Raw genomic sequence first — 12,668 nt, forward strand, 5'->3', positions numbered from 1 at the left:
TGACTACTTCTCCAGATAAGAGAGCCTCACAGTTTGCAACCCAAGAATTCTATGTATCACACAGATGCATGTGAACACATAGTTAAGGAAGTTCTTCTGAAGAAAAGCCTCAGTGCTGTGCAAAGACAACACAGCAAATCCAGAGAGCACCATCCAGAGGAAAAACATGGTAGGCTGTTACTCAAAACCAGCTTCTTTGTTAGGAGAGCATCACAAAGCTGTCTTAATGCACAGCTAAGTTCTTATCCTACTTTCCGCCAGTGAAAGAAACTCATGTAATATACATTACCTCATCAAATATTTAGTGAATGTGACTTTGCTGTTGTACTTTTTTTTTTTTTTTAGTAAACTACTTGGCTCTTTATTTCATTCTTTGTCTTAATGCAGAAAGCACACATTCACACAGCAGTAACTAGAATACAGACCATGGCCAAATCTGTAGCAGACTTTATGTCCCACCATAAAAATAGCACTGCTTTCCCCAAAAATCGGAAAAAGAGGGCTTTAACACTTGGAAACGTTCACTGCATTAAGAATTTGAAACCTTACCGGCATTTTCAGTGGTAACCTTGGGGGCAAATCTGAAATAAATTCTTCAAAACAAATAAGTTCATGAGCATGATGTAAGAGTGCTTCTGAGGCTTGGTTTTTATGTACCAAAATTATCCGAAAACCATGTCGATGTCTCAGGTCACTGAGTTCCAAAGCAAAATTTACATCCGCTGCAGTATGGAAGAATGAACACATGGGGAAAAAGTAAAAATCATGGATTAAACATGCAATGCACCAGAGCTCACTTGTCAGATTTTATTTATTACTGAAAGTTTCCAATGAAATAGCACTAACAGCAACAAGACTTCAGATGTAAATCAGTAGTTACCACTTGGTCTCAGAGAGGTACTTCCTTTTAACAGCAACTTGGAGCAGCCTGCAAGGCATTTGACTGCTACTGTATACTTTTGTAACAAGAAAACATTTAGCTTAACAGGTATTACAGTTTTAGGGAGAAACCCAAGGCAACACACAGCAATTTAGTAGTTGAGTGCTTTACATGTTTACCTGTGTAGTATGCTGCTACAAGAACAAAAATATTTAATATTTGTCTCAAAACTCATTCCTGAAAGATATCCATAACGAAGACTCAGTTACTTTATTAAGGTTCCTATTGAAGCTGTCTAACAGACAGTATTTATAAGCATAGCTAGTAACATTTAACAGGCCAACAGATTGCAATGATTTAACTAACAAGTCTCATCTTCTGTGCCTACTTTTCTCTGGCTGTCAACAAAATTATGATTTCTTAATTAAACAGGTCAGTTAAAGCTGATTCTAAACATAACTCTTAAAAAACAAAATATGGAAGTATTTACATGTAGAAGTACTACTGAAGAAAAGAACAGTGTTCTGTACCACAGAAGGACCACTTACTTGACACAAGAACCACAGTGGCAGGTGCTGTGTGTGTATCAGCAAACCTCCTAAGACTCTGCCTGAGTTTGTCATCAGCAGCATTCTTTGCTGTAGCATTGATGTGCGCAACAGTCACCTATAGAAATGTAGAGAGATTCTACAGAATTGTTCAAACATACTAGCTTAAATGTTGTTCAAGAATAACAGATACAAGCTATCCCTTGCAGTTTCTATTCAGACAATACAACACACACATGCATGAAGTACAGCATGTGGATACCAAACCACTCTGAAGAGCAATGAACTGGACAGCTAATTGCTCAGCGTCTTAAGGATGACAGCATTCTGTGTAGAGATCACAATTTCCATGTTTTGCATTCTTTAAGAGTATAAGCCACTACCGTGAAAACGTTCTACAAGCCATCATTTGAAATACAGATGTGACAAACATAGCAAGAACTGTCATCACTTCATTTTAAGCTTCATGTAAGCAGGTAATTACAAACAACAGGCTGGCAATTTCTTATAGCTTCAGACTAACTATCCAATAACAAACAATTTGCTAGCATATCTACAAGTTCAGGAGCAGGAAGGGAAATTGTGTGAGAACCTGCACACAAAAAAGTCAAAAGATACCAAGAAAAAGTATTGATGGAAAAAACAAATTGTTGAAGGTGTCACAATACCACTACTTTGCAAGAACACTAGTGAGCAAAACATTCACAAACAAGAGGTAAAGCATCATGTTCTCTAAGTTAATGCTATAATCACTTATTTCAAGGATACTACTAGAAGCATCTGCTTATTACTGAATGAAATCAAAATTATCTGAGAGCTAAGCTAAAAGGGTAATCTACATATAACAGAATGCGGTTTCAATTTTAAGTAGCATACCAAGAAAGTTTAGCATTAAACAGCACCTACAAGGTAATTATAAGACTATGCATTTACAAAAAGTCAAAATAAAAGCTCTTAGTAAACAGAAGTCAATCTGTAGAGTACTTATCCTCAAGCACGCATGCTAGGTAAATGCTGTTTTCATACCTGGCAGTTGTTCAGCTCCTGAATAACTTCTTTATTTTCTTTGCTTATGTCACACACACAAATGAATTCTGCCTCTCTGTGACCTTTAAAAAACTTTTCCCGAATTCTCTGTACAACCGCTACAGCCGAACGGCCAGTGGGAACTGAACAGTTTTCAATATCCCAGAAGACTCCAATAGGGGGCAAGTTTTCCAGAACTTGTCCTGTTACTGCAACTTCTGGAGACCCTGTACAGGTGTAACACAGCTCATTTTAATCCCCAAATACCAGAAGTGTTCTAGTTTGCATACTATGAACTTATGATAAAAATTAGAAGTTCCATGTTTTAGAGAACAGCATGCCTAGGAATGCAAATTCATTCTTCTTATATAGTTGTGCATCTTTCCAGTTCTACCTCAAAGGAGAAACCTTATAGCTCAAATCCATATTAAACATGAATTTAATTGCTGTTAAGTTAGAATAAAGATGCAAGTCAACTGCAACTTTACTTTTAACTCTGAAGTAACTAAGTAACATGTTTAGAAAAGGTATCATATACTGAGGTGGCATGTACAATGAAAACTGAGGGCTGTATCAATAAAAAAGTGAAACATTAAAGCTGTTCAAGTGTACAGTGTGCATTAGAAAAAGAATCTAAACAAAACCAGCTGAGATGACTAGTAGTGTCAGTGAGTACAGAAAAATTAAGGTAGTATGTAACAGAGGTGTCCTATAGAAACGGACACAGAGGTTTAACTTTTGCTATTACATGCTAGGAACTGCAAATAAAGTTTCTGCAAATAAAGTTTTCAGGTGTTTCAGCAATCTGCCTATCTACATAGTTATGAATCAACATTATACGCACTATCCCCATAGAACAGCCAGAAAACAAATCTGATGAATGACCATCATCACATGTCAAACACAAGCCAGGAAATAAAATTAGCTGAGAACATCAGGTTTAGCACAGCAGATAACTACCATGTTTGTTTGGGTATATATTGACCACTTATTCTACAAGATTCATTGTTACTCATTATTTCCACACACTATTTGACACTCAAGAACACTGAAAGAACTATAGTGTAATTATAAATATTATACTAGTACTGCATCTGAGTTAAGATCCGACACTAGAGTAAAAAAATCCTTTTTAAAGCATGGCTCAAGAGAACATCATGCATCAGAACAAAACAAAATCCAGTTTTAGAACTCTTTTCTAGTTTTTAGTATTGTAAAAATACAGTAGCCAAAATCAAAACACTAAGCAAACCATACAGTAAATTAGCTAAGCAGTGAAAACAGGTGAATCTAAATGACGATGTTGCAAAACAGACATGTAGTGTGATTTACTGTTTAGTCTTCTAGGACTTTATAGAAGTTTCCAGAGAACAGTGCAGTTTAAGAGAACTTGATATGCAACAGTACTTAAGGAGGACATCCACTAAGTGCAAGTTTCTAACAAATGTGGTTTACCATATTTCTGCGGTGATGTGCCAAGGCTGCTTGCCAGTAGCAAACTCCTCTCAGTTCCTGTTCCTTTGGTTCCACAGCCATTACATATTGGGATAGAAACAGGTGCTGTCTGTGTACTTGGAGGAGGAATATTTGGCCAGATTTTAGCAGCATCAACTAGGCTGTTTCTGTTTGGCTGTTGGGACAATTTTTCAAAATACATGTTCATTTAGAATACAATATGAACACACACTATTCCAGGCTTGAAACACTCAATTTCCCATCTGCAATGAATGCAAGTTCAAATGTACTCTAGAAAGTTAATTAACAGCTGTACAAAATATTCCCCTAGATTGAAGTCCTTTCTAGTATACTTAGCTCTATATTCCCAAATAGAAAGAAGGATCCTTATTTAACTCTGCACATGAAGATATGCCATCTTCAGAAAGTCCTGACATATATTAAGAACACCTACCATGTGACATCAGCACATTTAAGAGTACAAGGCTGAATTCTCACCCTCCCACCAAAAATAGCATTTATGCTTCAAAACATACTGACTTCACCACTTAGTTTACTGAAAACATTTCTGTACTGGAAACTCATGCTTGGAAGTAATGCATCTTGCAAAGCCCAGTGTATTATTTCACTTCAATTTCCTATTAAAATTCAAGTTCTAAGGTGTACCAAGCCAGTACTGGAGTAAAATGTAGTACTGGAGTACAAATAACAAGTTTGGAAGATAGAACTAAGATTCAAACAAAACAAGAATACCATTGTAGCTTCAGACATTTCACCTGAGTTTCAAATGGACCTTTACTGATCAGTACACAAATGTACATGTTCAACATTACCTAGCCTTTTTTGAATCACTGCTACAGAACATTTTATTCGGAGCTGTCAAGGAGAGAATTGTCTTTAAAATCCTGTCAAAATCCTGTTTGAGTACATTAAAGACTCACTGTAAGCTAACCACTGGTAGTCTCTTGTCTTGCTGTTAAGCTGAACATTGCCTCAGAAGAAAACACCTCTGAGGGATCTGCTACGTTTGGCCTACGCGTCACCAACTAGATGAATGCAGACTGAAACCAACAGAAGCTGGTGTTTTGCTCAAGTTAACACTTACTCATTCAACATTTACCATATAGCACACTTAATGAGCAAGAAACGCGATGCATACAAACCTGGTTCAAGCAGTCACTGCAGTAGTGAGAGCCCTTTAAACAAACTGAAGGTGCCACGTTTAGGTGCAAAGGGTTGGCACACACACGTGATGTTAGCTCCGACTGTGCAATATGCTCGTCCAAGTGGCCTGTAGCCCCACTTGTGAATTCAGAACAAGGAAAGTAGCCTGAAGATGTGCAGCTCTGAAGGGCTGGGAACTGATGGAGTTTGTGCATGTTACCATGACAGGACTGGAAATGAAGTTTTCCACAACAGGGCAGATGTTGACAGGAAGATACATTGTTTTCTATGCACATGCCAGGGAACTCACTGGCAATGCCTGCCAAATTGCTTCTAGCTGGAGGGTTCTTCAGTGAAGATGCAGGCTGGAAAGCAAATCCTGACCCTACTTGACAGGTAATCGTCCCAGTGCTTTTTGAGTCTAATATCGTGCCAGGGTGAATGACATTACCACCACCACCACCACAATGCATCTGTGGAGTACAAGGAGAGTCAGAGCCATGAGCACAGCAGCTTACTTTCGGGCCAGGTGAAAGCTGTATTTGCTGTTGCTGAAGAGGATGGACATCAGGAAGCGGTACTGCTGGAAACAGCTTAGAGCCAGCATTATGAGATGAAGCATCCTTCAATTCTACAGCAGCTTTCTTGTTCTCCATGTAATCTTTCTGGAAAATGAAGGCTACGTTACATTCAGAAACATTAATAAGCTAATAATTTTACACTATCATATGTATATTTTTAAACATGCAATTTAACAATACCATTTTGAAAAGTGTTCTCTGCCTCACTGGCTAAGCATGAACAACTGGCATGTTTCCTTTAATACATGCCAGCCTGAGATACACTGGTACTAATGGGTTTCAGAAGCAACAAACCAATTAAAATCTGTAGAAACAGAACTTGAAAAGGAAGAAAGTGTTAGGCTAAGTCTAAGAGATTCCCTTCAACTGCAAAGCAAAAAAAAAAAAAAAAACAAACCCAAATGGGTGAAATATAAAGCAAGAAAAAGCCAGTGGGAAGATACGTAAGTAAACATCTTTTCCTTTGAATAAAGACTAAAGAACAGTATTAAAGATTTGAAAGTTATGCTTTAAAAGATTAAGACTTCAGAAAATTAGAAGTTATTTGAGAAAGGTAAGCTAAGAAGACAGAAGACTGAATTCTCACAATGATTATTTAAGTTCTTTTGCCTACCTCAAGATATCAAGAGGCACAGACAGAAAAGCAGCAGTGACAACCAAGCAGCAAGGTTATGAGAAGCACCAGAACACTGAGGTCAGTATAGCAAACCTGCACACAGCTCTGTTCCAAAGCTTCAGACCACTACTTCACTTTCCAAATTGAACTTAATGCATTGCCTACTACACACCAATGAATAATTGATTACCCAAGTTCAAAACCATTACTCTTTACCTGATGCCTTATCTTATGCAACAATGAGACACAGCCAAAAACCCATCTGGAACTGCCTTACACACTGAGCTCCAGAACTTACAGCAGCTCCCCTCCTAACTCCCTAGGCACAAAAAGACCAACCCAAGGTATATGCTCACAGCTTCCCTCGTATCTTTTAACCAGAAGATTGCACACAGATGAATGAAAACTAATTAACTGTTGGAGCTTGCTTGCTCAAGCAAGTCACTGTGTTCACCATTTCTTCTATTCCTTAGCATTCTACATCTTAAACATACACAGTCATACATAGCTACAGAACTGAAACATTAGAAGAAAACAAACAAGGAATAATTGGACCTTTATTAAGGGCATATCTACCATTACTGTAACTAATACATACTCAATTCAGAAAAGAAATTCTCTCCCAACTATTGAGAAAACCTGGAAGCATGGAGAATAGCTTCTTAATCTACTCTTCAGCAACAGCTTCAGAGCACTTTCAAAAAGCTGTCCTATACACTTTCTAAAGCAATCCGTTGAATTACTCCGAACACACAGGTGCAGAGCAGAGCCTGGCAAGCAAAACAGCATTCATACTGTCACTGATATTGATGAGAGCGCTCTCAACATAACTAGAGACCTTAAATTCCCAGGCAGACTTTGTACTTTGCACAGTAAGTGCTGTCTCCTCCCTCTCCCCTCAGCCAACAATAGCATTGCCATTAGGTATACTGCTCTGTAACCAGGTACCAGCTAGACTTTTGGCAAAGCAAACAATTACCTACCGTTTTCTCACTGCAAGGCAAAGTCTTCTCGGCAGCAGAAAAACAATTAGAAAGTTTCCAGAGCCATGGTTTAACATCATTCTCTTGTCGCTGAAGCCATCCAAAAGATTTATTGCAGAGGTTCTCCGTCCTGTTTCCTTCCATCATACAGCCACACTAAATGGTTCAACATTCTTTCATCCCCCCTTCCTTTCATTCTTTCCACCTGCTAAATAAAAAAATGTATGCTTTAAAATAATTTTAAGGTAAGAAAGACAAAACCATGGTGGTCTTACAAATTCCTCTGCTACTAGATCACTAATCCTACATTATTTATGTCAAATTTAATTATGCAACAGACACAGCTTTGACTGGCTACATCAGCCTTCCTGTTTACTACAGAAATACTCCTTGTGCTCTGCAGTACAGGCAAGGCTGTCTGAAAAGACTGGCTATTTGTGCCCATGGCATTATCTACCGAGTCCCTGAAATCATTCCTAGAAATCTTCATTGCACTCTCCTAGAAAGAGGAGCTAGGGTCAGTTTTCGAGAAGAGCTTGTCAGTGAATACAAAATAGGCATAATTGAACCCAGCTGAAGAAACTGGCATGCATATTTTTTGTTTGTCAATGGGCTTACAAAACTACCTACACCTACATTAAGCACACAGCATTTAGTATTTACACAGTTTTAAAATCATTAGAATTATTTACAAACACTTATTCTAATCCTCAACCTGTTCCATGGCACACCACATCAATTTCCCTTTATGGAACCACAAACAACCAAAACCATTTGTTCAAGGCCCAGCCACACTCCACCAGAAAAATCAGGATTAGCAATGAAGCCTTCTCACCTTCCAGCTACATGCTGCATTGATTAAACTACACTCATGCAATTCTTTGCATTTACTGTTGAATACAACAGTCAGGGAATACATTCCATAACATTAAAGACATCTCTAAGACCAAATTTGCCTCTAACGTTGTTTTTAAGCAGAAAAACAAGTTTGACATTTTTATAAAGTAGACGTGGTTATTCACACGAAGTGTAAGTTATGCTTCAAGTTATTTTGTACATTATGTTGCATAAAATATTAAGTCAAAAGACTCCACAAGCCTAGAGGAGGCTACTTCCAAAAACGCCTTGTGACACGCAGCCGAGCCGCTCTGTTTACAAAATAAAGCGACAACAAGGAAACAAAACCACCCCAAAACCCAGGCGTTATGTCAGCTTGCCATGCCCGCCCCCGGCCCGAACGCCCCGCGGGCAAACGGCCGCCGTCCCCTCAGCACCCCCAGGCCGCTGGGCGGCCCCACACGGAGCGGGGGCGGCTGCCGCCCGCCAGGGCCCCGTTCCCGTCCCCACCGGGCCGCGCCGTTCCGCCGAGGCCTCCCCACCGCCGCGGGCAGCCCCCAGCGCACGGGAGCGGCGAGGCCGTTCCTCCCCGTCCCCTTTTCCCTCGCCCAGCCTCACCTGAGCCGCCCCCGGCCCTCACATGGCGCCGCCGCCCGCCCCTTTGTTGGCCGCCCCCCTCCCCGCCGCCGCCGAGCGCCGGAAAGCAGCGCCCTGCCGCACAGCGCCACTGTCGTGACGCACCGCTCCCCCCCTCCCCTCCCGCCGGGCCGCGCTAGGCCGGGGCGGGCTTTAAACGGGGCGGGGCGGGCCCCAGGGGCTGCCCCTGACAGAATCCGGGAGTCATTAGGGTTGGAGAAGAGCTGCGAGATCGTCTGGTGCAACCATCACCCTACCACCGACGTCACCCACTAAACCATGTCCCCAAGCACCACGTCCAACCTTTCCTTAACACCCCCAGGGACGGTGACTCCACCACATCCCCGGGCAGCCCGTCCCAACGCCTGAGTGCTCTTGCTGAGCAGAAATGTCTCCTCATTTCCAACCTGAACTTCCCCTGGCGCAGCTTGAGGCCATTCCCTCTGGTCCTATCACTGATTACCCGTGAGAAGAGGCCGACCCCCAGCTCCCCACACCCTCCTTTCAGGCAGTTGCAGAGAGCAATGAGGTCTGCCCTGAGTCTCCTCTAGACCAACCCCCCCCCAGCACCCTCAGCCGCTCCTCACAGGACTTGTGCTCCAGGCCCTTCACCAGCTTCGTAGCCCTTCTCTGGACTCGTTCCAGGGCCTCGATGTTCTTGTACCGAGGGGCCCTCAGCCCTGGGAAAGCCTCGCCCTGCTGGCAGCACGTGAGGAAGTACAAGAGTCAAGCTGCATGTTTAGAGATTACCATTTTTTAACACTTTGTGCCAAATTTTGGCGTTCACTTACAACTTTTTTGTGCACACGCAAAAAAAAATATTGATAGGCTGCAAAGGACAGATAGTTTTAGTTGATTAGAAAGTATAGTCCAAACCCTGCAGTCAGCAGTTAGGTGTCAATTTGTTTATTGTAACCCAAGTATCTGAAACTTCTGTACTGTCCTTCTTGGGGTCACTTTGGGCATCTTTAGCTGCATCTAAAGAAACTTCCCAAGCAGAATATATATGTTTTTAAAATGTAAAGCAAGTACTAGCTAACAAAACCAACAGCAAGCTGCTAACAAGCCACTAGATAGGCATTTGTGTGTTCCCCTCCCCCTGCTAAAACACCTGAAGTCTGCTGGCCACTCCTTGAGCTACCAGCAGTCTTTGTCTCAATAATCCTACTTTATTTGTAATTTAACTTTTCTTTTCTCTCCACAGACACAGCCCTATCTCACAGCATAGCAGTTCCCTCACAACTTAGCATTCCCTCAGAAGGCCAGGACAAAGTCATGCTGCCGATCCATACCATCCAAGCTGGGCCTTGCTTCTTGGCATGCAGGTAGCTGAGCTTCTCAAGGTGGGGTAGGTAAAGAGCGGGGTGAAGGGCCTCTCTCTGGTGGCCCAGTATCTTTTAATCATAAGTGACATCATTGTATTTGGCTAGGTCATCATTTTCTCTTCACCTTTGCCTAATGGGCTGCAGTCACCACCAGGGTTAAGAGTCTTAGGGACAATGCTTGTATCCAAATCCCATCTTGTCCCTGCTACCATCATTCACTCAGGATGTAATGCTGAGTGAATGCTGGTATCAAGGTCTTGAGTGGTGTTATATTTTGCTTTGCTGAGCAAGGCAGTGCTATTAATGAGCATTTGATAGCTTCAAGGTATCTAAAGGGTTTTAAAGCAGTGATATGCAAATCCAATTCTACAGACTGCAGAAAATTATGTAACATCTTTAAACGCAGGGAAATAGGTTTCACTGGTGTTAAGTGCTTACTCTGCTGTGACAAAACTATTTGAATTTGTATATGGAGTTCTAGTACCTATGTTTGTCATATCTTGTTATGAGTATCAGTAATCCTCGAAAACATAATTAATTTGTAATGACAGCTGGGGGTTAGTTCCTGCTCCATCCATAGAGCACATGGTTCTGTGGTCAATGACTTAATTCTTGCTGCAAAGCCAAGCTCTTTCCTCTGACTTTTACTAATGAACGTTCCAGCCAATAAGCTACTTCTTTTTGTATATATTCTGAACTGTATATAGTGATAAACTACACTATTAGCTTAAGGTGCTGTAATTAGATCTGTGGTCTCCTATGTTCATTATCCATTTGATTTCCTTAGCCTCTCTTTTCCTTTTAACAACCAAGATTCATATTTATCATAATTAACCATTTTTTTAAGCAGCAGCTGCAGAACAGCTGCCAACATCACCACGATATCCTTTGTCGGTCTGTTGTGGTTTAACTATTTAGGTTGCCTTTTTAATGCTTGTGTTCTACTTTGGTAGCTATGGATGTCTAACATTATTTTTATGTTGTAGATGTTGGATTTAACATCACTGAATTTTATCAGTTAAAATTGTGTACAAGAGGGTTAAATTTTGGAAATATTAAACATCACTGATAAGCTTCAGTTGCTAGGCTATAGGGTCAGATAGGTGTCTTTGTCTTTAGCTGTAAGATGAGCAGGATATATCCTGAGAATGGCTTGTGTAAATAATTTTGTATTGTTTTAATTAACAGAACGTAAAGCAGTATTGAAAGGTTGAAATAAAGGTGAAACAAATATGGACAGTATTTCATTATTTTTATGTCAAATCACTTTTAAAAATGATATTTTTTCAAATGTATTTGCCAAAATAAGAAAACATCATGCTACTCTGACTTCCTTGCTCCAGATCGCTCACACCAAACTGCTCTGAAATACTGTTTTTTCCATAAGAAGCCTATTGCCAAAAGATAACATTATGCAATGTTGCCAGAACTTACAACGTGTACATTTTTGCTCAGTTTGCTCTCATGGAAGTCTCAGCGTAGCAGTCTCATCAAAATAACCAGCAACAAATCTAGCACTGCAAAAACTGCCTGTTATTAATTATTCATCAGCAGAATAAAAATAAATGCATAAAATCTTTTTTTTTTTTTCTTCTCTGCTAAACAGGCAAATGTTCTCATGCTTCTTGCAAACAAGACAGTGGATAGTAATTAGAGAAACATTTTTATTAATATTTATTGCACCTGTACAGCAGTGCCTCTGAGCCTTTGGCACCTGTCAAGCTGCTGTTACATTGTTTTGGAATTGGATGAGAGGCTAAACAGCTTCCTCTAAAATATCAGAGATTTTGCTGTACTTTACAAATGTATGAGATGAGAACTATTAAAAATGTTCAGGTACACTTTTGATATCATCTGTATACTCACTCATGCTATCCTCAAATAATTGTTCAAAGAATTGAACTGTCATTTGTCCCTAACTAGTGAACAATGTATACATTTTCAAATTACTAGGGATGTACTGTGATGGCATGTGGTTTATTTTCTGTAACTTGCCCACTTAAAACTTTATTGAGCAACAAAAGAACTGCAAATTGCTATTAACCAATTTTAAGCACATAATTTATTTTTCTGTTAATAAGTTTGTCACTATTTACTTCTGAACAAATGATCTCAAAATGCAGTTATTTTGCTGAATATCTGACATGAGAGCATGATTATTTCGCTCACCCTATTCAACTGAAGTTATCATAGCTATGGCTGGATTTCTCTTATAAGAATATTCTGATAGAAAAGCACAAATACTCTGTTACAGTCCTAGCCTTTTTCTGCAGAGTTGCTGGGAAAGGCTTACCTGCTTGCAGCCCACCCAGTTAAGTCTTTGTGGGGTCGGGCTCTGCTCCAGGCTGGGCGGTGCATCTCTGAAGTAAGCAGGATGGGCTCAGGGCCACAGTGCGTGGGTGCCTGTCATCCAGCAGTTTGTAAAACGTGCTGCACGTGTGTCAAGCGATACTCAGTGACATATGGGCAGATGTATGTGGGCCAGCGTATCTAGGCGCACGCGATAATTTGTGCTTTTGTTTTGACTCAGGAAGCAAATACCAGGCACGCCTCATGACCAAGTGTTTGTGCATGCTGTTGGGTAGGAAAGCACCTGGGGCATACCTCAGGCCCCTTC

At 40.6% G+C, this 12,668-nt stretch overlaps 1 protein-coding gene across 7 annotated transcripts in view; it reads right to left on the reverse strand.

Annotated features, from left to right (window-relative positions):
- Window positions 1-12,491, reverse strand: part of MARF1 (meiosis regulator and mRNA stability factor 1) — a 30,159-nt gene extending 17,668 nt beyond the window's left edge. For 3 of the 7 annotated variants that reach the window (XM_038186917.2, XM_038186918.2, XM_038186915.2), the window contains exons 1-7: window positions 8,709-8,859; window positions 7,254-7,461; window positions 5,073-5,738; window positions 3,910-4,084; window positions 2,455-2,681; window positions 1,429-1,546; window positions 550-722 (exon numbers count right to left, since the gene is read on the reverse strand). In XM_038186917.2, coding sequence (XP_038042845.2) covers window positions 550-722; window positions 1,429-1,546; window positions 2,455-2,681; window positions 3,910-4,084; window positions 5,073-5,738; window positions 7,254-7,400 — 1,506 coding nt within the window. In that variant the 5' untranslated portion in view covers window positions 7,401-7,461; window positions 8,709-8,859. Of the gene's footprint in view, window positions 1-549; window positions 723-1,428; window positions 1,547-2,454; window positions 2,682-3,909; window positions 4,085-5,072; window positions 5,753-7,253; window positions 7,462-8,708; window positions 8,860-12,344 lie in introns of those variants that run through there. The other 4 variants (XM_072023654.1, XM_027469006.3, XM_038186916.2 and 1 more) reach the window with 4 other exon arrangements.
- Between the last annotated feature and the right edge of the window lie 177 nt (window positions 12,492-12,668).

This window comes from Anas platyrhynchos, chromosome 15, assembly GCF_047663525.1.
Source record: "Anas platyrhynchos isolate ZD024472 breed Pekin duck chromosome 15, IASCAAS_PekinDuck_T2T, whole genome shotgun sequence".
NCBI classification, from domain to species: domain Eukaryota; kingdom Metazoa; phylum Chordata; class Aves; order Anseriformes; family Anatidae; genus Anas; species Anas platyrhynchos.